We start from the raw sequence: 26,576 nt of genomic DNA on the forward strand, positions 1-26,576 counted from the left end.
AGCACATGCATTTAACCTCCGGATTACTGTGGCCATAATCCCTTGGTGTGAACTCTTGCATTGGAAATGTGGTTTGTATATTAACTATAAATTAGCAACAGCATACCATTTTTGAAAATCTCATTCCAACCATTTTTGAAAATCTCATTCCAACTCTATCAATGGAGAATTAGAGAAACTGTGGCAAACGGCCTAAGAATATGAGGCTAATTCTGTTATCAGCTTAAGCCTAACAGAGCTAACCAGGAACCCCTTTCCAGACTGTGTGTCTCTTATCAGGGATTTGGGAGTGGGAGAGGACAAGCACAGTCCCATAGTTCTCTTGTGAGCCCATGATCCCAGAGCAATACAGAATTCCACTGGGGTATGAAGTCCACCCAGGGCCATCTGCAATGAGCGAGCACAGAGAAAGGGGCTGCTTAGCAGCTCCTGAGAGACATGCCCTGCAAGTGAGGCCACTTTACCATTGGTTAAAAAAAGTCTATCTGAAGCTAAAATTTACAGGCTGAAGGATGTGTATGGTATGTTCATGCCTGCACGTGTGCCTGTGTGTGTGCACGCGAGCACGTGTATAGGTATGTGTGTACTTTATTCTTCTGGTGTTCTCCAAGTCTCCAAGACTCTCCTGAGTTTGGTCGGCAAGACATTTTTCCTGCTTTATCGTGCCCAGCCCACACTAAGGGCTTCTTGCTCAGTGTTCATCCATGTGGCACCCATTTACTTCTACTGTCCTTCAGCAGCTACGTCCTTGTTCTGAAATCCTGGCTGGTGGGATTGTGCTCCATCTTGCCCCGGAAGCCACTGGGCACAGAGAGGGATACAGCACACTTGGCATGACAGCCTGGGCTGTTTCTCTCCCTGGGTCAGAGTCGATCGCTTGTGGCAGCCATTCTCAAATTTCACGGGGCATGACAATCACCCTTTAAAATGTACAATTTTAGGCTGCAGCTCTAGAGATAACTTCAGGATTGAGGTGCAGTCCAGGTTGCCTAATAACTCAGTACATTTTGAGAAGCACTGTATTATATCTGACATCACTAGTTCTTACTTGAGGCTTAGATAAGGAAGAGGGAAATAATTTTTCTGGCCCTAGACTAAACCTCCCTTTTATCCAACTTCACTAAAACGTTGACCTGCCGTTCATCCTAATGAACCAAGGCAACTAGATGTGTTTCCTGAAGCATCCCAAAGAAAACAGAACACACTGTGATTCCAAATGTTCTTTTTATGTCAGAGCTCTACTCTTAGGTTAAGCAGCAGATATAAATATGGACAGGAGTCTGGAGTCCAGCCTCCCCATTCCACACCCATGATAGGCACCACAGAAGCTTGAACCATTGTCCTTCTTCAAAAATACACACTTGTTTTGGGGGAAAGAGTGACAATGGAAATGTCACCTCTCTTGGAGGAGAGCTCACATGATCTGTCTGGTTTATCACCAAGAAAAGTCCAGTACAAGTAAAAATGACTTGAGAGTTCATGGATACATGAAGGAAGAGATATGGAGTCTGAGCACCTGATCAGCACATGGTGAATGGAGTAAGAGATTAGCTTGAGGATTTCATTTTGGTTGGTTACCTAGGACAATTCTAAGCACTATTCTTGGTCTAAAAGTTCTTTCTCTGGGCTCATAACCTTACGCTTTTTCATAAGATTCATGTGGAATAAGGAATTCTAATGTGTCTCCTAATCAACTCAGAACCAAGTAAGTAAACAGTTAAGATGGTCCTCCAACTACTATCTAGAAAAGTCTTAGGAACAACTGGAATACATTCTCGCTTCTCCCCTGCAACCAACAGACCTCATCCTTCACAAGCAAATAAAATTCCTCAATGTGCCCAAACCTTTGCTTTCATTCACTGAGAAGGCAACACGGTCCCTTTTCTGCCTTTTTGGGAGTCATTTTTCTCTTGGGATTTCAATGCTGAATTTACAGGACCTTGTTGCAGAAGCCTCAGACTCTGGATTCTCCCCCAATAGGGCAGCTAAGTGACTCCTTCAGTGGGCTCTGCGGCCCAACTTTCAATCTTTTCTCCCGCAGCAGCCAGAGACAGGACCTAGGAAAGGTGAGCATGCAGGAGAGCTGAGGGTCCAAGGAGCGCACGAGGGGCCGTGCTTCGGCACTCAGACAGGCTGTCAGGGGAGCAGTGTGCACGTGGGTACAGAGTCGCATGCCACTGGGACCGCACTGTGGGTGAGCCTGCCTGCCGTGGGCTGGAATGGAGATGGGATGGAACACACACCAGCTTCCCAGGTGCGGGTGCTGCCCTTGGCCCCACCATCTGCTGAAACAAAATGTAAAAACATGTCTTTATAGCTCATATTTCTAAAATGAAGTTAAAAAATTGCCCAGCAATAAAGTAAAATGAAAAGTTGGTTCCATTTCAGTCTTGTTTGTGAATACTGATTGTTGGGAAATTAGTAAATGGAAAAAAAGAAAATAGAAATAGAATTACTTTATTAATCTTAGAAATCAGTAATTTGAAAGGGTACCTTTACCCTGGCTCATGTTATCAGCAGCACACTGACTGGTCTCCTCTCTCTGGGAGACTTGTGATGTATGTTCTTCCCTCACCCCAGACCCTCTTGAAAGGGAAGAGCAACTTTGGTAGATAATGATGTTGGGATTTTAAGCTTGTACAAGGAAAATATTGCTGAGTACTGCAATCTGGAAAAGAAGAGGAAGCAAAATGCAAATAGCCAAAGAGCCTCTTTTATATCATCTCTGTGCAGTAGCAGGAAAGGGACAGGAGAAGACCTAAGCAGGTTGGGGGTGGGGGTAAAGGGAAGGTAAAAGATACATGTGTGCTCTGATGGGTTAATAATGCAGCAGCTGAACATCCCCACTTCTGAGTTCCATCAAAACCCAGAGGATCTGTTTTCCTGTTGTCCCAGTAAAAGTCTGGATTGGCTGATCTACTGCCACTTCTGCTTGAAGGCTCTGGGGACTCTGAGGCAGCAAAAAAATACTATGGACCCCCTTGCAGTGCTGGTGGATGCTTCACCCTCAGTCACGCACCCAGGAGTGGTGAATAGGTTCTTCCTCCATGTCTTTGTGGTTCATCTTTTAGTGTGAGCAGGATCTGAAAAAGAGAAAGTCAACCACTAAGTGACTAAATTGAGAGTGTGTGGTTTTACTTACAGCAATGTCTGGTGTATTAAACATCACTAAAGAATAAAGAACTGCTGGCCCAAATAAATGAGGTTCACCTCCAAGTACAAAGCTCTTGATGTTACCCACTTTTGTTAGAAACCTTTCTAAAACACTCCTGTTCTGCTGCTGCTTTTTTGGTGTAGTTCTCTTAGTTTCCTTTTTTCTTTTTCTTGGATGAAATCATTTTCTCTTTTGCTTCTCAAATAGAAGATGCTAAATATGTTCATCTTTTCTAGAAACTCAGGGTCAGCATTTTTAAACTGCACGGAAAAACCGTTCATTGTGCGCTTCTAAGTTTTCCTGAATCTTCCCTCAATGTCAGGTTGTCAGGTAATCCTTTGCCTTCTAGTCAGCCCTTGGATCCCCACATTATACCTACATACCCACCACCCAAGTTAAGAAAAGGATCATTACCCTGAATGCTTGTTAGACCCTCCCAATTCTTTCCCATTCTCATTATCCTGAATTTTGCGTTTATCCTTCTGTTGTTTAAAAATAGGTGTATTACATATATTTATACCCCTAAATAATACATTGTTTAGTTATATGTGGTTTGGAATTTTATAGTGCTCTCGTGAGTTTCTTTGGGAATGCACTCAGGATAATTGCTGGGTGGTAAGCGCTTGCATCTTCAACTCTCCAGTGCCATCTTATCTTCCAGAGTGGCTGTACAATTCACACTCTTCTGGCAGTGGAGGAATTGCCCCTGTTTCTCCACACCTTCTACATGTGGAGAAGTGGTATTGCCTCAGTTTAACATTTTTTTGCACATCAAGTGGGCATACAATGGTATCCCACTGTGGTTTTAATCAGCATTTTTCTGATTAGGAATGAGGTTGGGCATCTTTTCTAGTAACTACTGTGCATACATGTTTCTTTTATGAAATGCATGGGATGCCTTTTGCTTATTTTCCTACTGAGTTGTTTACTGATTTTTTAAAAACAGCTTTGAGATATAATTCACACATCATACAATTCACTCCTTTAATGTGTACAATTCAATGGCTTTTAGTATATTCAGAGGTGTGTATCCATCACCACCACAATCAATTTTAAATTTTTTTTTTTTTTTTGAGACAGTGTCTCACTCTTACTCAGGCTGGTCTTGAACTCCTGACCTTAAGCTATCCTCCAACCTCGGCCTCCCAGAGTGCTAGGATTACAGGCATGAACCACTGCTCCCTGCCACCACACCACCACAATCTACTCCTTTTTATGGCTGAATAATATTCCATTATATATATATCACATTTTATTTAACAGTTGTGGACATCTCAACTGTTTCTACCTGTTGACCAGGCTGCCCCGGATCCCAGGGCCAGGCTCCAGGGCTGGGTCTGTCCTGCTGGGCAGGCCTTTCTCTGCCTGCTCTGTGTCCCTGAGCCCTGCAGTCTGGGACCCTCCAGAGTTATGTGTGGAGGACAGGGCACTTGTCCAGGGTCACTGCTGTGTAGCTCTGTAGCCCCCAAGGTCTCAGTGACAGCAGAGAGTGGGAGAGTGCATGGGTTGGGGGTACCCCAAAAGGCACCTGTGGCCCCAGCCCACCATGTGCATACTGGGGTGGGGCAGTTATTATAATATATAATATAATATTATAATTATAGCATTATTATGCTATAATAATTCATGTACAAATTTTTGTTTGAATATATGTTTTCATTTATCTTGGGTATAGATCTAGAAGTAGAATTAATTGCTGGGTGATATGTTTAAACATTTGAGGAACTGTCAAACTGTTTTCAAAAACAGTTGCACCATTTTACATCCCTGCCAGCACTGTTGAAGGTTCCAATTTCTCCACTTGGGTGTGAAGTGTTATCCCGCTGTGTGTGGTTTTCATTTGCCCCAGTGGCTAATGATATTGAGAATCTTTTCATATGCTTACTGGCATTGCATATTTTCTTTGGCAAAATGTCTGTTCAGATCCTTTGCCCATCTTCAAAATTGAGTTGTCTTTTTTATTATTGAATTGTAAGAGTTCTTTTTATATTCTAGATGTAAGTCCCTTGTCACATACATGATTTGTAAATATTTTTTCCCATTCTGTGGGTGGTTGTTTCGCTTCCTTCATAGTGTTCTTTGAAACACAAAATTTAAAAATTTTGATGTCTAGTTTGTCTATTTTTTCTTTTGCTATTTATGCTTTTGATGTCACATCTAAGAAACTGCTTACTGAATTTTGGAAGTTCTTTGCTTAGTACCTGGGTACTAATTTTTTGCCTTTATGTATTACAAAGATCTTCACCTAGTTTGTGACATGTCTCTTTACTCTCTTTAGGTACTTTTTTAGGAGATTGTTTTATGATTTATTAATTTGTAAGAAAAGTCCTATCCAGGATAAAAATTAGATTATATTTAGCTATGCACTTAACAAGTGACCTTTTCAGAAAACAATTTTTAAGAAATGTTAAGACTTCCACAAAAGCCAGGAAAGTCACCATAAAAAAGGATGGTTTCTTAAAAAAGAAAACACTTTTTCAAAATAAAAAATTTCAAATATATATACAAACACAAAAATAGTATAATACACTTCCATGTTCCCATCATCTAGCTTCGATAATTATCAACATTCTACCATTTGTTTCATCTCTCTCTTCATGTTTTTTTCCTGGAGTACTTTCAAAGCAAACCCAAGATAATATATCATTTCACTCATAAATATTTCACAGTATATCTCTAATGGATAAGGACTAAAGGAAAAAAAAACCCCACAATATCTTTATGGTATCTTAATTCTTAATTTTAACAAAGTCAAACTTGTCAATTTTTACCTTTATAGTCTGCACTTTTTTTTTTTTTTTGAGACAGAGTCTCGCTTGTTGACCTGGCTAGAGTGAGTGCTATGGCGTCAGCCTAGCTCACAGCAACCTCAAACTCCTGGGCTCAAGCAATCCTTCTGCCTCAGCCTCCCGAGTAGCTGGGACTACAGGCATGAGCCACCATGCCCGGCTAATTTTCTATATATATTAGTTGGCCAATTAATTTCTTTCTATTTATAGTAGAGACGGGGTCTCGCTCTTGCTCAGGCTGGTTTCGAACTCCTGACCTCCAGCAATCCACCCGCCTCAGCCTCCCAGAGTGCTAGGATTACAGGCGTGAGCCACCGCGCCCGGCTTATAGTCTGCACTTTTTTGGCCTAATTTAAAAAACCCTTTCCCTACTCTGTGGTCATAATGATGCTGTAATGTCTTCTGAAAGATTTACACTTTTGTCTTTCACATTTAAGTCTTTAATCCAACCTAAAATTGTGTACAGTGTGAAGCACATATCTAATTTGATTTTTTTCCAATATAATAATTGTCCTAACATTATTTATTGGAAATTTATCCTTTCCAACTTTAACTGCAATGCCTCTTGGTCAGAACTGTTTCCTACATATAGGAGACCAGTTTTAGCTTTCTCTATTTTGTGCCAACACCACACTCTCTTAAGTACTTTAGCTTGATAATAATTCATGTTATCTGGTTAAGACAGGACATACACAGCTCCCTATCCTCATCCCCATTCTTTAGGACTACAAGGGTTATTCTTTTCTCTTCCATATAAATTTCATAATCAGTTTATCAAATTTCAAAAAAAAATAAACAATTAATACCCCTTTCAAATCTATAAATCAATTTTAGGGAGATCTTTACCAAACTGTGACTTTTAATCCATGAACATGTAGGTCTCTCCATTAATTTTTTAAAGTGTCTCTCAATAGGTCTTACACATATATTTTAGTAATAGATCTTAAATATCTTTTATTACATTTGTCCTTAGGTGTATATTTTGATGCTCTGTGAAAGGTAACTTTTCTGTAATCACATGCTTTACCTGTTTTTTGAGTTATATTCAATAGAAATGTAATTGATTTTAGAAAACTCTCTTTAAAAGTTAATTTATTTCAACATTCTTTTTGGGTTTCTCATCAAATACCTTATATGTTATCAGAGAATAATGATAGATTTGCTTCTTTCTTTCTGCTCCATAAGTCATTTCCCTTTCTTATTTTACTTTACTGGCTAGGACTTCCCACTACAGCATGGAGTAGAAGTGATGGTGGGCGCTTGTCTTGCTCCCCATTTTAAAGGCACTGAATGCTTTCAAAGTTTCCCAATTAAAAGTATGATGTTTACTATTGGATTTTGTAGAGATACTTTATTACTAGGTAATGAAAGTTTCCTTCTATGCTAGGCATTTTTTTAAGTCATGAGGATACTGAATTTTATCAAATGCTCATTCTGTATCCATTGAGAGACGCATATGATTTTCCCCCTTTAATCTGTTACTGCAGTAAATTACATTAGCCAATTTTTAAATATTAAACAATTGTTGAAACTCTGGGATAAACCTAACTTGGTCATGATGTATTGTCTTTTTTTAAACATTACTGGATTCAATTTGCTAATGTTTTGTGTTTTACTTGGAATTTTTGCATTTTCATCCACGATTAAGAATGTCTTGTAAATTTAGAACTTTTTTGGACTGTCCTTGTCAGGTTTTGATATTAAGATAAGGGATTGCAAAGTGTTCCCTCTTTTTCTATATTCTGGGGTAGTTTGTAGATTGGAATATTTGTTCCCGGAATGTTTGGTCGGACTCACCAATAAACCATAAAAGTCTGGTGTGTTTGTGGGAAGATTTTTGTTCTTGATTCAGTTTCCTTAATAATTAAAGGGATATTTGGAGTTTATATTTCTTGAGTAAATTTTTATAATAGGAAACTGTATCCATCTCACAAAAGTTTTAAAAATGTATCAGTATAGTTATTCATAATATCTTCCTACAATCTGTTTAATCTCCGAGGCATATATAATAATGTCTCTATTCATTCCTCTCAACTCTGTGTTTATTTTCTACTTTATTAATTTCCTCTCTTATCTTTATTATTTATTTTCCTTTACTTGTTATTTTCTTTGGATTTATTTTGTTGTTCTTTTTTTAACTTCTTAAGCCAGATACTTAGCACATTAACTTTTAGCCTTTCCCCTTCCCTCACTATAAGCATAAATTTTCCTTTAGGTATTACCTCAGGTTTTTGATACTAGATAACATTTTCTAATTATATTATGATTTTTTTGATGAGTTAACTCTTTCTTAATTTCAGAATATATGAGGATTTCCCAGGTATTTTTTGCTACTGCATTGTGGTCAGGGAACACCGTGTTTGAAATGTGATTTAAGGCCTAGCACATAGTTTCTGCAACTGCCCTGTGGATGCTTGCAAAGAACATGCATTCTGCAGTTATTTAATGTGATGTTCTATACATGTCTATTAGATCACGCCTGTTAACTGAGTGGTTCAAATTTTCTAAAACATTACTAATTTCCAGACTGATCTATCAATTACTGAGGTACATTAAAACACTGTACTATAAAGGTGGATTGGCCGGGCGCTGTGGCTCACGCCTGTAATCCTAGCTCTTGGGAGGCCGAGGCGGGCGGATTGCTCAAGGTCAGGAGTTCAAAACCAGCCTGAGCAAGAGTGAGACCCCGTCTCTACTATAAATAGAAAGAAATTAATTGGCCAACTGATATATATATAAAAAATTAGCCGGGCATGGTGGCGCATGCCTGTAGTCCCAGCTACTCGGGAGGCTGAGGCAGAAGGATCACTCAAGCCCAGGAGTTTGAGGTTGCTGTGAGCTAGGCTGACGCCACGGCACTCACTCTAGCCTGGACAAAAAAGTGAGACTCTGTCTCAAAAAAAAAAAAAAATAAAATAAAGGTGGATTTATCTATTTCTCTCTGTGGTTCTGTTAATTTTCTGTCCAATATACTTTTCAGAAATATGCATCTTATTTATTAAATTGAAAAAGATTAAATATATTAGTTAAAATAAATCAACAAGAAAAGGGTGAATACTTTCCTGGTGAACCTTCAGCCATAATGTAAGGACTCTATTTCTTGATATGCTGCTTGCTTGAAAAAGCTATTTTGTCTGATAAATATAGCTACATCAGCTTTCTTCTAGTTGATATTTCCCCTGTATATCTTTTTCTAACCTTTTTCTTTCATTCTTTTTATATGTTTATGTTTAAGATTGTCTTGTTTAATAGACTAAAAGTGGATTTTTAAAAATCCAGGCTGACCACAGAATATATATTCCTGGTGGCCTTTCCCTTACCTCCATGCTTCCCCCTTGTCCTTGCCTGATGTAGCAGCCACCCATTCAGTCCTCTGCTCAGAACCCCTTGATGACACCCACTACACTGAGAAGAAAAGCGCAAGGCCCCTCCATGGCCCCAAGTCCTGTCTGATCTGGCCTCTTGTCTTCTGTCAGCCTCATCTATCTTCACTCTCCACTTGCAACACTGCAGCCCCACTTGAATTTCCAGAACACGGCAGCCACATCCCTCCTAAAATCATGTGCATGTGCTGTTCCCTCCACCTGGAATTCCCTTCCCTACACATCCATCAGCTCACTACTTCATCCTCTCTTCAGGTCTTACCTTAAATGCCACCTGCCCTGACTACTCTATTTAGAATAGTGAACCTCCCCATTCTATACCTTCTTTCACTGCTTTATTTTTTCTCTGGAACACATACCACTATCTAATATACCATTGTGTTACTTATTTGGTTTGTTGTCCATCTTTCCTATTAGGCTGTTTGGCTTTTGGCTGTTTTGTTTACTGCTCTGTGCCTTGTGCCTAGCATAGTGCTGAGCACAGAGAAGATGCCTGGTACATATTTGTTGCATGCATGAATCAAACTTTGACTTTAACTGGAACATTTAAAGCCACTCACATTTTGAAATGACTAATGCTTTTATTTATTTCTACCGTCTTAAGTTGTGCTTTCTATTTGTTCTATCTTTTCTGTGTTTTTCTCTTTGTGGATTCATTCTTTTCCTCATTCCATTTTTTCCTTGTTACTTGGAAAGTTTTTACATTTCTGTTCTTTTAATAGTTATTTCATTAATTTTAGCATTTGTATATATTAACTATGTACAATTGAAATTAATCTATAACTTTATCTTTTCACTGCCCAATATCGAGTTAGACTACTTTAACCCTGATCATCACCGCCCCTTGATTTACATGAGATATGTTTAGATATTTTCATTCTTCCACTTTTTTGACTTTACAAGAACATTTTTATCACTTTATTGGGCACTATGCTTTATATTTACCCATATTTTTACACATTCTTTGCTCAGAAATTTCTCCTGCACTTAAGACCTTTTTTTCTGATATTTCTGATATTTCAGACAGACCTTCCTCTCTGTCTGAAATACATTATTTAGACTCTTTTGGGGAAGGTCTACTAGTGACAAATTCTTTTGGGTTTTATGTGTTGGAAAATGTATTTCATCCTTACTCTTGAAAGATTTTTTAAAGCCATTATCTCTGTAAACATTGTCCCTTTCCTGTTTTTTATTTCCAGTACTCCAGTTAGATAATTAGGTCTTCTCATTGTTTTTCTACATTTTCTTTCTGTGTTGCATTCCAGATAATTTCTTTAAATACATTTTTCAGATCATTAAATCTCTCTTCAGCTAGGTCTAGTCTGCAGTTAGGCCCATTCACTGATTTTTAAACTTTAATTAGTTTTTTTTTTTTAATTATAAAAGAACTACTTAGTTCTTTTTTCAAATCTGCTTGGTCATAATTTTAATGTCTTGATTTTACTCCCTTCTTTAATTTCTCTAAACATGAGAAAATTTATTTTACATTATTTGATAATTTCAGTATCATAGTCTTTGCATACTGTTATATGTTGTTTTTGCTGGCTTTTGTTCATGATGCCTCATTTCCTCATTTATTTTGTGATTTTAAACTGTGATCTCACATTTCTTAAAACTTTACCTGTGAGAATTATTTGAGCTTTGGGTTAAGGGATAATTCTTCCAGATTAAATATGCATTTGATTACATTCGCTGCCTGGGGCCACTACCAGTTTAGGACCACCTTAAACTAAATTCTCAATCTTAAGTTTTTCAGGCCACCTAGGGAATGTGAGTTCAGGCCCACACTTACAGGAGGGCCAGCTTGTGGTTATAAATCATCAGGGGAGAGTCCCTGCTCCACTCAGCATCAATGTTCAAGACAGGCAATTTTCTTTCAGTGCCTGCCTGAGTGGGTGAAGGAAGGGTGAGAGGGAGGGCTTATCTTTGGTTGACTTTACATGGAGCATACTGCCAACTTTTTGGGGTCCCTTCTTTATGTGAAGGGTTTCCAAATGGACTCCTCACCTTGGGATTTGCCTGTTATCGCTTACACCCTGCCATAATTCTGGTGCTGAGCCACTTCAATCTACACCCTGCTTGGTGACCCCGTGATGATGTCGTAAGAGCAGGAAACATATAGAACAATGTTACTGCATTTCCCCCTGCCTGCCTCTGTGGCCATGGTCATAGCCTGGCTCCTTTTAGAAGGACTGTAAAATATGAGCCATTGAAGTTAATTTCTCTGCATTTTTGCTTTAATGTCCTGGCCTAGAAATTATTACTATTTTTTTTTTGGTCAAATGTCTATTGATAATACTGTTTATGCACTCACTTGGCATTTATCAAATAGATGAAGTATACCTTGTAATTAGTTCTAAAGTCGACAAACAACACAAACATAAAACACATTCAAAATTGCCCTTAAGGATCTTAACATGCCTATAAAACACATTATGCTAGTTTGGCAACCGCCAGGGAGTCCAACAAACCCAGTTTCCCTTTCAGCCTGCTGTTCTTCCATTAGCACCTGACTAAAGTGACTGGCTCGTGTTTAGGGCCACAGAGAATGAAAATATTTTTAGGCATTGTGATCAACATTTGCCCATGTGAACTACACTATGAGAACCACCCAGGAATGGAGAACTACTGGAGCAAGAGCAGCTTTACCTTTCATGCTCACTTGGAAGACTAAGTTCCCTGAGAGGAATGGTGGATAGACTTCCTAAACTATCTAAATCATTATTTCCTTTGCTGTTTAGGGGGACCTGTGGGGGACTCTGTCTTGTATATATTGCTTATTTCCCCTTCTATACTCTTTTAAGTGCAGAGACCACATCTTACAATTGTTCACATGACCCAGAGCACTGAGCATTTTGCCACGTAAACATTTACATGGGAGCTGCCTGGTAAATAGTTGACTGACTGACATGGGAAATGATCAGTGTTACCCTATGGGGAGCAAAAGACTTCCAACTAACAATACCAACTATGCTTCTGCAAACAAAAGGCCTGCTATGATAAGTGGCAGGCCACACTGATAGGCCAGTGCTCCTACCACCCACCAGCTGTCTGAAGGTAAGGGATGCGAATTTTCAATGAGATCATCTCACTCAAGGCTTTTCTAGTTCAGAAAAGAGAATTCATCATGACTTCCCTGCCAGTAAAGAAGGCCCAGACCACAAATGATATATACATATAACCAAAGTTATTTTTCTCTCCCAAAAGTCTAAAGTGAATAGGGGAGGGAAAATAAAAAATTTAATTTTTAAAAAATTACCTAAATGCAAATACTTCTGCCTTTTAGATTTGTCCCCAAGGCCTTTAAAACTGATCAATGTGGCCCTGGTAGTTTCTTCTGGCAACATTCTGGTTTGATAAGGAAGTGAATGAATCAATTTATTTATATCCTGAGTGACAGTAGTAGAAAGGGACAGCTGGGGAGTGTGGGCCAACCTGCTGCCCCCTCACCTTCCAGGGCATAGCTCCAGTATGTAGGAATGAACAACACAGGCAAAAGAGCATTAGATCTATTTCATGAAACCCTGCCTGGGTGACACAAAGGCGCCGGGCACAGCTGCAAGGGGATTGTGCAGAGCACAGGCAGGTCCCGAGTAACTGTAATACAGCCACAAGAGACCAGGGAGCTGTGACCACAGCAGCACCACCAGGTCCTCGTGCCCTCCCAGAAATCCTTTTTAATTTCTAAAGAACAATGCAGGCACCTGGTTCAGTTCAGATGCTAAGACCAACAGGAGCTCAAGTGTCCACCTATGGGGGAAGATTTACTTTCTACTTACAAATGAGTGAATAATTTTAATAAAATGCTATTTTAAGGAATTCTACTATAAAGAACTAAAGTAATATACATAAGACTAAGGCTTCTTCTGAGAAAAATACACGTAACTCATTTCTTAAAATACATTTAACAATTATAAACCTGTAAAAAATCATGTTCCTCTTATTTTCATTCATTTTCATATTACAACAAACCAGTCAGATATGATAAAATTACATCATGGTAGATCTGCGGTCCCCAACCCCTAGCTGCGGACCTGTATTGGTACATGGCCTGTTAGGAACTAGGCCACAAAACAGGAGGTGAGTGGCAGGTGAGCAAACGAAGCTTCATCTGTGTTTACAGCCACTCCCCACTCCCCACGCCTGAGCTCGGCCTCCTGTCAGATAAGCAGCAGCATTAGATTCTCATAGGAGCGTGAACCCTACTGCAAACTGCGCATGCGACGGATCTAGGTTGTGCGTTCCTTATGAGAATCTAATGCCTGATGATCTGAGGTGGAGCTGAGGTGGTAGTACTAGCACAGGAGAGTGGCTGCAAGTACAGATTATCATTAGCAGAGAGGTATGACTACACAATAAATGTAATGCTCTTGAGTCATCCCAAAACCTTCCAGGGCATAGCTCCAGTATGGTGCCCCTCCCACCCGTCCGTGGAGAAATTGTCTTCCATGAAACCAGTCACTGGTGTCAAAAATATTAGGGACTGCTGGAGAGATATATCTCTAATTGACTTTTATATGTCATACAGTAAAAAGTGTTTCTTTTGTAACTACATTTAGATTGTGAGTATCCTATGGGAAGACCAATTAACATATCTTTTTGATAGAACATTTTTTGGCACAAGGATACTTAATAACTACCCTTTTAAGAAAATTTAAAACTTGCAAGCCTGACAAATCAAAGTTCTTGGGATCTAAGTCTATGATCTACCAAGCATGCTAGTTTTGAAGCATAATCTACTTAAGTATATCTGATATATTTTTATATAGATATAGATATATAAAATCTAAATTTATAAAAGAAATGACTATATCGTTAAAAGGAAAGTGACTTGTTTTATTAAAAATTTCTTTACTTTTTTAGAAAGATTTAATTTCTTTATAAGAGAGCCCTGGTAATGAAGAGTGGTGGAATAAAATAATTCTATGACCTTTATTCTCATTTCTGCTATTTGTGAGCTTTCTAACCCTGGGATTTAATGAGTATTGTTTTCTGCTCACTGCAGAAAATCATTGGTGGGGCTTAAGAATGGGTTTTTATATAGCTTTGAGTTCAAAACAAAAGTCTGACGTGGGGAGGGATTTTGTCTGTTCTAGAATAATAATTTTTAGTCTGATAAAAATTCAGTCTCATTCCTCCTACAGTAGATACAGAATTAATATGTCAAGGAGAGTGCTGGATACCAGATCTTTGCCTGAAGATCTCAAGAACAGCAGACTTTCAAACCTTTTTTTGACTGCAACACATAGCAAAAAATACATCTTATATCGTCACTGAACACGCATATATTAATATCTTTATGACTTTAAAAGTCTAACAATACTTACTTTTGTTAGAAATGGACCCTGGTAATTTTCTTTCTATTCCATTCTGCACCACTGGGGTGAGGGGCAGATAGTGACTGTGACCAGTGGTATGCTACTAAATGTTTAACTGGCTCTCGTGGTAAAACAACTTTGTGTTGTTGGCTGATTTCAACCACAGTCGAGTTCAAATAACCAACGTGAAGTTACTGAAGGCAAAAGTGGGAAGGGACACATACCACCAGCTCCCAAGAGCCTGGCTGTGACCCACTAAATTGATCAGATGACTCCTTATGAGGTCATGACCTATAGTTTAACAATCACTGCCCTAAAGTGTAGACAGTCAAAGTCCTTACTAGTTCACAGGAAGCTGACAGGGGCCACTATATAGTTTCCAAGAGGTATTGAATGAGATCGCATCTGCTAGGGATGACAAGCTTCTGGGGCATCAGAGGGGAACAACTCATACCTACTCTGTCGTGGGCACCTCTGAGCTACTCTGCCTTCAGCCTCCCCAAAACTGATGATCTTGGGAAATCAACACATAGCAGCAGTAACCTTAGGAAAACTGCAATCTCCCATGCTTCAGTTTTTTCCTCTGTAATATGGGAAAAACACCTATGTACTTCACTGGATTGGTGTAAGGGCCAAATAAAATAATCCATATGAAAGCATTCTGAAAATTATAAAGGGCTCTATAGAGTATTATTCATATGAAAATGATTCAATTTAACAAAGTTTTATTCACAATCAAAAAATCATCTGTCTTAGCATCTGAGCTCATCAATCATCCCCACCACTCTGGGTCTCTGAGATTCCAAAATATCCAGTTATCTCTCATGGCCGTCTCCTTGGTCTCCTCCACTGGCTCATTTTCCTCAATCCCTTGAACTTTGCTCTTGGTCTGATATTCTTTTTTCCCCTTGGAGAATTTATCGACTCACAGTTTTAACAGGGATGATCGTTAAATTCTACATCTGCTGGCTTCTCCCTGGCTTTTGAGAAGACCATTCTAAGTTTAACGTTCAGCCATCATCCAAACCTGACTTTGAAAATACTAACAGTATTGTCTGTCCCATTCGTCCGCATGCCAATTCTGTAAATGGCACTAGTATCATTGCTGTTACCAAGGTTTAACTTAAAAGCACTTAAAACCACCTCATATGCATTAGGATGGCCACTATCAAAAAATACAAAATAACAAGTGTTGGTGAGGATGTGGAGAAACAGAAGCCCCTGTGGACTAGTAGTGGGAGTGTAATATGGTACAGCCACTATGGGAAACAGTATGACAGTTCCCCCCAAAATTAAAAAAGAAAATTACTACATGATCCAGAAATTCCATTTCTGTGTATATACCCCAAAGAAATGAAAGCAGGGTCTTGAACAGCTATTTGTACACCCATGTTCATTCACAGCAGCATTATTCCCAATAGCCAAAAGGTGAAAGCAACTCAAGTGTCCATTGATGGATGAATAAATAGAATGTGCATATGTTGGCACATGATTCAATCTTAAAAAAAAGCAAATTCCGATGCATGTTACAACACAGAGGAACCTTGAGAACATTATGCTAAGTGAAATAAGCCAGTCACAAAAGGAAAAATACTATAGAGTTCCACTTATATGAGATACCTAGAGTAGTCAAATTCATAGAGACAGAAAGTAGAATGGTGGTTGCCAGGGCCTGGAGGAAAAGGGGAATGGGGAGTTGGAGATGGACTGTGGCGATGGTTACACAATAATGTGAACATACTTAATGCCAGTCAACTGTGCATGTAAAAATGGTTAAAACAGCACATTCTGTATTATGTATATTTTACAATTAAAAAATATATTCAATAATTATAGGTATTATTATTCAATAATTATAGTAATTATAAGAATAATTATTCTGCTCTAGGTAGTATATGAAGTGCTTATTGCATGCATTGTCTTATTTAACCCCATATTTGCATAGATGCTAAGAAGCTAAGGGTGGAAAGTAGGGGAAATTTGTTGTTTTTGTCTGCCTTGTGACCCTTCACATCTGCTTATGGTTTTAGCCCCTTTCAGTTCCTTGGGAAATTGCTCCCCACTTCCACTATTCCAATTAAGTTATTACAGTCAGACTACAAATGTTGATTCCATACCCCCTTGCTCACAAAAGTTGGCCAGTGACCCAGACCTGGCCAAAGTCTGAATCCCCTTAGTCACAGCAATTGCTTCAAGAGGTGGTCTTGTCTTCCAAGCCAAGCCAATTCCAGTCCTTCCCTGGGATTTATATATACACTGAAGTAGAAAAAGAGAAGCTCTCTTCACTGTGTGGTCACTAAGCTGGAAAGAATAAGACGGAGTTACTCAAATCACATGGCCTCCATCTGATCTGGCTACATGAAAACAGCTATGTAAAGCAAGAAATAGGGAGGTCAATGGAGCTGTTGATAAGAAATAAAAAGAGAGGAGGAAAGATGGAGAAGAAGAGCATAAAGCAGAGAGGGATGGAGAGCTAGAAAGAGCTGACCACACTTGGTTCTCAGGTCCATCTTATCCTCTCTAGTACTGGGAGTCAATAAATCTGCCCTTTTCTTAGGCATTGGAGTTGGGTTCAGTTACTTGGAACCAAATGTATTCTGGATACCACCAATGGGGACCCAGATATCAGAATCATTAGAATGAAGATGAAAGTTGAAGTTCTGAAAAATGAAGAAAATGGTCAAATAAGCCCAGAGACAAAGAAAAAAAAAAAAAGCCCAAAGGCAGAATGATCCAAAGCACCCCTCAGGAAAAAGGCCATTCTAAGCTTTGCTGGAGGAAAGTTAACAGTAAGGCATTTGGTAGAAAATTAATCTTGGAACTCTCTATTTTCTAAAGAAAACCCTAGAAAGGAATATATTAAGTCTCAGATGAAAAAAGCCTTTCTCATTTGATTGTTGTGATGATCAAGAGAAAAAAAAAATCTATGTAAAAACTACAGTACCTGGGATATAGCAGGTGTTCAATAAATAGCTGTGATTTCTATCATGATTTTTCAAACTACAGTGACAAAAGGGAAAGAGAACTAGAACACCCAAATTATCATTTAAGAGAACAGAGCATGAGTTTAAAGGCTAGATATATTAATAGTGACAAATTTCATTTCTTCAAGGGTTTTCTCTTTAAAAAACTGTTTCTATTTGTGTTGTTTAAAAGTAATCCATGCATGAATTTTTCTTTAAATAAACAATACAAAGAGTATAAAGTGTCTCTTTTACCCTAGATGTTTGGGTCTCCATCTCAGAGGAAGGCAGCTGCCTGTAACTGGTGTGCGTGCGTGTGTTTGTGAGCGGATTATTTATTTTTTTTGCATAGTTTACTTAACAATATAACTCAGAAATTGTTCCATATCACCATAAACACCTACTTTCAAGAGAACTCTTTAAGTAATCCATAGATATATTCCAACCCCAATACATCTTTTTATTGTGGATCTTGTGAGATCCTCCCAGTGTCTCGCTCTCTGGCTTCACAGCTTTTTACAGGGAAAACTGAAACGGACCCTAGCATCAGTCTGTCATCTTGTTATCGTGCAACCTGGAGATAACAGGAAACAGCTTCTTCCTCTCTTAAAACAAAGGCCCACCCAAGAGAGAGTTCCAATGAAGCAGGAGCTGAATTATTAGAACTTAATATTTGGAGATGTTATTACAAGTGACAGCTCCTGAGAGTTCTCTGAGAGGCAAAGGGAGAATTTCCCCTCATGTTAGCACCATTTAAGAAACCAAAAAGAGAGCCGTTGGTAAAAAGTAGTTTGACCTTGCTTGAGAATAATGACAGCTTTGCCACACAGACTCTGATGGTTAGACAAACATGAGACAATCAAGCTGACAATGCTAATTTTAGAGGCTAAAGCTATTGGGAACTCAGTGTACTTACTGAGGAATCAGATGTCAGGTCTCTACCACCACAAAGCAGTTGTCCTCGGGATCCTTTCAACTAAAGCTTGGGTTCAACAATCACCAATCCTTCTCTTGTAAAATTCTTCCTATTAGTTCTTAAAGGCTCCTGAATATGTCTGCTATTTTATAATTATCTTCCAAACTAATCCATACAGCCCATGATCATTTTTATTACTTTTTTTAAAAATTAAAAAAAAATTATTTTTGTTTCTTTCTTTGCTGATTGTGCTTTGTACATTTTCATTACTCTTCACTGGATTTTCTAGGCCATATCATCTCTCTGGGTATTATGGTGTGTTGCAAGCCCATTTTCAACCTACTCTCCCCTTCGCTCCCCTTTTTGTCCATTAATAATGAGAGAATGATTAAAGCAGTTTCTCAACCTTTTATGGCCTATGCTCCATCAGCCAAGATTTTGCTCAGTTTTACTTTCTGCAGTTTATTTTATGAAAGCCATAAATTTCTTTTCACTTTCTATACATAAAATTATATTGTAGTTTGTGCTTTTTAAACTTATGATGTATCTCCTCCTTTCCTCCCCTCACCACCCCCCCTCCTCGTATGCAACCCTGGCTGAGAAACACTCTATTAGACTTGGACTTAAGGATTCATTGTACCACTTCTCTTCAATCTAGTCCATAAAATGCTCTTCTTTACCCCCAGAAAACCTCGTCCTAAATGTAAAAACTTTTTATCTTACAGATCATAACAATCTTACTTTCACAGAATGATAGTATGGCCTATAGATTAAGTCAGTCAGGGTGCTTGCGTATGTGGTGAGGTTGAATCTACTGTGTCATGTAAAAATTGCCAATGTGTCCATCCCTTTATACCTGTATTTCTAATTTGTTTAAAAACCACCCAAAACTAGTGTGGTAGGCAGCCTTTAAGATGGTCTCCGGTGATTCTTGCCTCCTGGTATCCTTGCCCTTATGTAATCTCCTTCCCTCGAGTGTGGACTGAACTTAATGACTCACTTCTAACAAAGAGAATATGGCAAAAGTTATGGAATGTTACTTCCAAGATGAGGCTATAAAAAGATTCTGCCTTGGGTGCTTTCTTAGTCTCTCATGGATTGTTTGCTCAGGGGAGGCCAGCTGCCATGTCATGAGGCAACTGTAGTTTGCTAGGGCTGCCACAACAAAATGCCATATACTAAGTGAATTAAATAACATAAATTTGTTTTCTCACAGTTCTGGAGCCTAGCAATGTAAGATCAGGGTGTTGACAGGTTTGGTTTCTTCTTAGGCCTCTCTCCTTGGCTTGCAGATGGCTACCTTCTTGCTGTCCTCACCTGGACTTTTCTCTGTGTGTGTACATATCTGGTATCTTTTGTGTCCAAATTTCCTCTTCTTATGAGAAGTCAGAATGGATTAGGGCCCAGCCTATTGGTTTCATTTTAACCAAATCATTCCTTTAATGGTGCTATAACTACAAATATAGTCATGTTCTGAGGTACTGGGAGTTAGGCTTCAATGTATGAATTTTCGGGGGACACAATTCAGTCTGTAATAGCAGCCTTTGGAGAAACCCAAGTGGAAAGAGGCCCAAGTGGAAGAGGCTTGCCAATGAGCACGCGAGTGAGCTTGGAAGCAGATCCCGCCAGTTCATCCTTCAGATGAGATCACAGCTCCCAGCCGATAGCTTGACTGCAACCTCATGAGAGACTGAGCCAGAGGTACCGTGCTGATGTAGGAAGCCTGACCCATAGGAACCGTGAGATAATAAATGTTTATTGTTTTAAGCTGTATGTTTTGTGGTACGATTCATTATGTAGATAACTAATATTCAGTAGTAGATAACTAATACAACCAATAACGTCACCAATCAACAAAGAAAAACCAGTATTAACTGGAAAGCTTAAGCACAGAATATTGGGGCTACTTGAACTTTTCTGTTAATTGAGGTTAAGGCCAAATATTTCTTTGCTTCAAACCTTGCTACAGATGAATCAGTGTACTTTTCTGCCAACAGTAACTGAGTCTTTGATGACTGAAGATTGAGATTGTTTTAGGTGTCACTTAATAGTAAAATAAATAAATAAATAATAACACTTTCACACATAATATCTCATCTAGTTTTCACAGCAACCACATGAAGACATAGCAACTATGAAAATATTTTAATTCACATGCATAGCAAAGCATCTGACACATAACAGGCATAATAAAATATTTCTATTTTTTTTTTTTTTTTTTTGAGACATAGTCTCACTCTGTTGCCTGGGCTAGAGTGCCGTGGTGTCAGCCTAGCTCACAGCAACCTTTAACTCCTGGGCTCAAGTAATCCTTCTGCCTCAGCCTCTTTAGTAGCTGGTACTACAGGCATGAACCACCATGCCCTGTTAATTTTTTCTATATATATATATATATATATATATACATATATATATATATATATTTTTTTTTTTTTTTTTTTGAGACAGAGTCTCGCTTTGTTGCCCAGGCTAGAGTGAGTGCCATGGCATCAGCCTAGCTCACAGCAACCTCAAACTCCTGGGCTCAAGCAATCCTCCTGCCTCAGCCTCCCGAGTAGCTGGGACTACAGGCATGCGCCACCATGCCTGGCTAATTTTTTCTATATATATTAGTTGGCCAATTAATTTTTCTATTTATAGTAGAGACGGGGTCTCGCTCTTGCTCAGGTTGGTTTCGAACTCCTGAACTCAAACGATCCGCCCGGCTCGGCCTCCCAGAGAGCTAGGATTACAGGCGTGAGCCACCGCGCCCGGCCTTTCTATATATTTTTAGTTGGCCAATTAATTTCTTTCTGTTTTAGTAGAGATGGGGTCTCACTCTTGCTCAGGCTGGTTTCGAACTCCTGACCTTGAGCGATCCACCCGCCTCGGCCTCCCAGAGTGCTAGGATTACAGGCGTGAGCCACTGCGCCTGGCCTACAAAAATATTTCTAAATGAACATATTTCCATTTATGATGACAAAGTTGAATCTAGAGAGGTTAACTAAATTGTTTAGGACTGTACAACTACTAAGTGATAGGTATGAGATGGAATCCAAGTCGAGGATTTTTTCTACTGTACTATTTCATCACACATATTTGCTGTTTGCACCTTTCTTCCCTGAAGTTATGGGTAAAAACATTTAAAAACAATAATAAAATGTTCCGTTAACATTTTATTTTACATTTTTTCCTTTGGGAGCTGTGTTGGGATGAATAAGAAGTAGATATAAGCAAACAACTACATTCTGAAAATGGTCAATTTATAAGTAACTATGGGCACAGACACACAGTATGGGCAGTGGCACACACAGTTTGCCACTGAGCCAATTCTAGATTTGTATTTAAATCTCCTTCTCTTTCCAACATCAATGAGTAGTGGAGTTAATATCTTTAGCTTATTAAAGACAGGTAACTCTACTATATATCTATTATTTCCATAAAGTTCTGGATGGATGAAGCAGCATAGCCTCTGAACATCAGGGAAAAAGTTGATTATAAAAATGCTTGGAGTTTCTGCTTCCCCTTAGAAGGGATAGAAAGCAGCATAGAAATAGTTATGAAAATACCCACAGTTTACAGGATAGGAATATTGTATAGTTGATCTTAACACTGTCCAGAGATATTTGGTGACTGGTAATCATATCAATAGAAATTAATATTTTATTCCACATTCACTTGTTGCCTGGTACTATGAAAAGCACTGGTGATACAGTAGGAGTTTACATTCTAGTGGTCGAGGCCAACAAATAAAATATTTTAGCAAATTCTATTACAGTGGAAGGTAAAGGGCGCTGTAGGAGTTGGTGGTAAGAGGCTGGATTTCTAGGAAGAGGAAACATCTTGTGCAATGGCACAGAAGTTTGAGATAGCATGGCAAGTAGTTTAGAATGACTGGAATTTAAGGGTACGTGTAGGGGAGTGGTAGAAAATATAGGTAGGGAAGAAAGCAAACCAGCTCCTCCTCTCACCCCACATATCCAATTGTTTATCAATTATTACACTTTTCCCTTTAAATACCTCTCAGATGTTAAGTCCAGTCTCATTCATGTCCACTGCCTTAATTCAGATGCAATTCACTTTTTGTTTGAATTTCCACCGTGTTTTCTATACTGATCTCTTCAGTTGTATCCCATCCTTTATCCTTCACATTGCTCTTAAAGGGATCTTTTAAAAACTACTATGATTATGATACTTCCCCACTAAAAAGTCTTCAAAAGCTCCCTTTAAAGTGAAAACTCCTTAACTGGGTTGCCAAAGCTCTTCATGGTCTGCTTTCTTCCCTAGCTATCTTTTCTACCACTCCCTCAACACATAGCTTTAAATTCCAGTCATTCTAAACTACTTGCCATGCTATCTCAAACTTCCATGCCATTGCATAAGATGTTTCCTCTTCCTAGAAATCCCGCCTCTTACCATCAACTCCTACAGCGCCCTTTACCTTCCATTATAATAGAATTTGTTAAAATATTCTATTTGTTGGCCTCTACCACTAGAATGTAAACTCCCAAAAGGATTGGGAATTAGGTATTCACCACTGTTATCACCAGTGCTTTTCAGAGTGCCAGGCAGTAAGTGAATGTGGGATAAAATATAAATTTCTATTGATATTATTGTTAATGGTAGCCAAATGTCTCCGGACAGTGTTAAGATCTGATGAAGATGAATAGGAAGGGACCACAGGAGGAGTGTGTCTGAGAGGATAAGGAGGTCAGTTCTAGATATATTATGCTTAAGAGGCCTGTGAGATGCTCAGGAGAGATGTCCAGAGGTGGCTGGGGTACATGGATCCAGAGAGAAGTGTGGGCTGGGCAAGTGCAGATGTGCCTATTTTTTATATGTATGGTGTCCCCAGAATTGTTCAGGGCACAACCAACCTGTGAAACCACATGTAACAGCCCTGGCTAGAGGTACAGGTTTAGAATTGTCCTATATGAAGGTCAGCTGAAACTATGGGAGCAGACCAAGGACAGGGTTCTAGGGAATAATATGAAAATTAACAAGTAAGCAAAGGGTGAAGAGCTTTATAAGAAAGACTAAGAAGGAGCACTTCTTACCTGGCACTTATTACCTGGCACTCTGAAAAGCACTGGTGATACAGTGGTGAATTCCTAATTCCCAATCCTTTTGGGAGTTTACATTCTAGTGGTAGAGGCCAACAAATAAAATATTTTAGCAAATTCTATTACAGTGGAAGGTCAAGGGCGCTGTAGGAGTTGGTGGTAAGAGGTGGGAAGGGGAAAGCCAACATCACCAAAAACTCAATGCTGTTAAAAACCAACACTTTACATATATGGATGTATTTCTCTAAACTGAGCGATTAAATAAACTGCCCTTATTGCTGTCTCAAAAGATTTATCAATAGCCATACTTTATAATTATCTGGCTAGGGTTGATCTGAAAAGTTAATTTAGCTTCAATATTTATGCCAGGTGAAAATGCTTCTTTCTCACAGTACTATAAAAGTACTTTATTTGCCTCATTATATTTTTGTATTTTCCTCCCCCTCATGTATCTCCCATTTGATCTCTGATCCAATTGTTCCTTGAATTCCTTATTCTCTGCATCTTCTCAGTAAATATTTTATTATTATTATAGAGAGAGTATCCATTATTGGAAATGCTTTGGACCAGAAGTATTACAGATTTTGAGGGTTTTTTGGATTTTGAAATATTTCTATTATACTTAAATATCCCTAACCTGAAAATCCAAATGCTCCAATGAGCATTTCCTTTGAGCATCATGTTGGCACTCAAAAAGTTCTGGCCTTTGGACCATTTCAGATTTCAGATTAGGGATACTCAACATTAGTCAACATAAGAATTTATAATCATTCTTTTGCCTTGCTTTAAAATTTGAAATTCTACTTTTCTTTATATATATTTATTCTCTGAATTATAGATTAGGGATCTTTGGATTTATTTATTTTGTTATTCCTCACATGCACCTAATATTGTGCTCAGCATAATTCTTCATAGAATAATTAATAGACCAACACACTGAAAGGCCACACGAGAACACTAAACATCTGAAAGGTGGGGGTAGAAAACAGAAGTCTCAGAAAACTTCTTCAGAATTCTAGTTACAAATCTGCGTTGGCCTGCATAATTGCTTTGGCACTTAAGTTCAATTTTTTTTTTTTTTGAGACAGAGTCTCACTCTGTTGCCCAGGCTACAGTGAGTGCTGTGGCGTCAGCCTAGCTCACAGCAACCTCAAACTCCTGGGCTCAAGCGATCCTCCTGCCTCAGCCTCCCAAGTAGCTGGGACTACAGGCATGTGCCACCATGCCCGGCTAATTTTTTGTATATATTTTTAGTTGGCCAATTAATTTCTTTCCATTTGTAGTAGAGACGGGGTCTCACTCTTGCTCAGGCTGGTTTCGAACTCCTGAACTCGAGCAATCCGCCCGCCTCGGCCTCCCAGAGAGCTAGGACTACAGGCGTGAGCCACCTCGCCCGGCCAAGTTCAATTTTTATAACCAGAGTCATCTTGCCATATATGAAATTATTTTTTTCCCAAGAATGAGATTTCAAAGTTGAAAAGTTACTTTACACTGAGTTTGGTAACCATAGCATGTGAACAGATTATATACATTTTTAGCATTTTGGACACGAACCTCCTTTCTCAAAGTATCCCAGATATTAGTGTAAGTGTTATAGGAAAAATGGTTCCAGGTCAGATACATTTGGGAAATGCTGGATTAAAAACAAGTTTCTTTATTGAAAGGCCCTTTAGAGACTTTAATATGTTAGCATATCATGACTCTTTAATAAGTGGCATAGGGTAAAGAGCATTTCTCATTGACTGTATGACTTGTATTTTGTGAACACATTTTGGAAAAACATGGCCCTAATTTCACAGATGAAGACCCTAAAGCACAAAGACGTTTGATAACTTGCCCAAGTTCACACAATTAGTAGCAAGGCTGAGATGAGAACCAGTTTTTCTGATTTTAAATTGGGTTCTTTTTTTTACCATACAACACTGCTGGTATGCTATTACTCTATTCTAAATAGTTCATGGAGAGTACCACACAAAATTGATACCACTGATCCACAGAAATTCTGACTTCCAAGACTCAGAGATTCCCTCCTGTAGCAATGACAAGATGATCTTTCTGGGAGTCTGTCAGCTGCTCTGTGACCATGAAATAAATTGTGGGGGCCAGGAGGGTGGGTAGGAGGAGTTCCCTGGGATGCTTTAGGATGCTTAAAAGAAAAATGGATTTATGCCGAGGATAATTCCTAGAACAGATGTGAAACCAAATACTTCATATCATAATCCTAGCCCCACCCTTTCTCAAAGGGAAATGAAATAGCAGGATTAACCTGCTCTTCATCAGATCATGCTTTGTTTCTTTAAAAAAAATCCTGTGACCAGGGCAGATTCCATTTCCTGCTACTCCCCTTCCTACAGCAACTAAGGGAGAGCCCAGGACAGAAGAAGAGGTTTCCATATGCCCTGCAATCCCCAGGCGACAGGACAATGCTGGCAGGTTAATGCTCTATCACTCCTTTTACTCTCAACACACAGCTGGCTGTCCCTGTCCACATGCCATTAGGAAGTATTCATTTGTAAATGTAATGAGCATCTTCGAACACTGATAAATACATCAATTTGGGGAGAGGGAAAAATTAGAATTAGTTTAATTCTAGTGCTCTCTATAAACAGTATGTACAGACTAAAAAGTGATTCGTCATGTGTGTATGTGTTCTTGTTTTGTTCTGCCATAAAACCCAGGGTTTGTGAAAGAGATCAATTTTTAAATTAAACTGTAACATTTTGACCAGGCAATGACATGGCAAAGCAGAAATATAGTCTGTGTGTCTATGTATGTATGTGTGTGTGTGTGTGTATGTTTTTTTTCATTCATCACAAAGCTAGCTGTGTCATGATTTAATAACTGAGGTATCAGAGCATAAACTCTGAGACTGGAAGCTTCTTAATCTTTGCTTAGCAATGAAATGTTGCCCTTCCTAATTACCCTGATGGCTATGCCAGGATCTCAGAGGGAGTCCATAGCAGTTATTAATATTTTCTTTGTAGACCAGGCTTGGTTGGGAAGGGGTAGCC

The 26,576-nt window shown here is 38.9% G+C and overlaps 1 protein-coding gene across 13 annotated transcripts in view; it reads right to left on the reverse strand.

Moving 5' to 3' along the window:
• Window positions 1-2,441: 2,441 nt before the first annotated feature.
• Window positions 2,442-26,576, reverse strand: part of TTLL5 (tubulin tyrosine ligase like 5) — a 278,632-nt gene continuing 254,497 nt past the window's right edge. For all 13 annotated transcript variants that reach the window (XM_012742399.2, XM_012742392.2, XM_076003842.1 and 10 more), the window contains one exon: window positions 2,442-3,083. Coding sequence is in view for 1 of the 13 variants with exons in the window: in XM_076003845.1 (XP_075859960.1) it covers window positions 3,061-3,083 (23 nt within the window). In the remaining 12 variants the exon portion in view is untranslated. The remainder of the gene's footprint in view (window positions 3,084-26,576) is intronic.

Source organism: Microcebus murinus, chromosome 6, assembly GCF_040939455.1.
Source record: "Microcebus murinus isolate Inina chromosome 6, M.murinus_Inina_mat1.0, whole genome shotgun sequence".
Lineage (NCBI taxonomy): Eukaryota > Metazoa > Chordata > Mammalia > Primates > Cheirogaleidae > Microcebus > Microcebus murinus.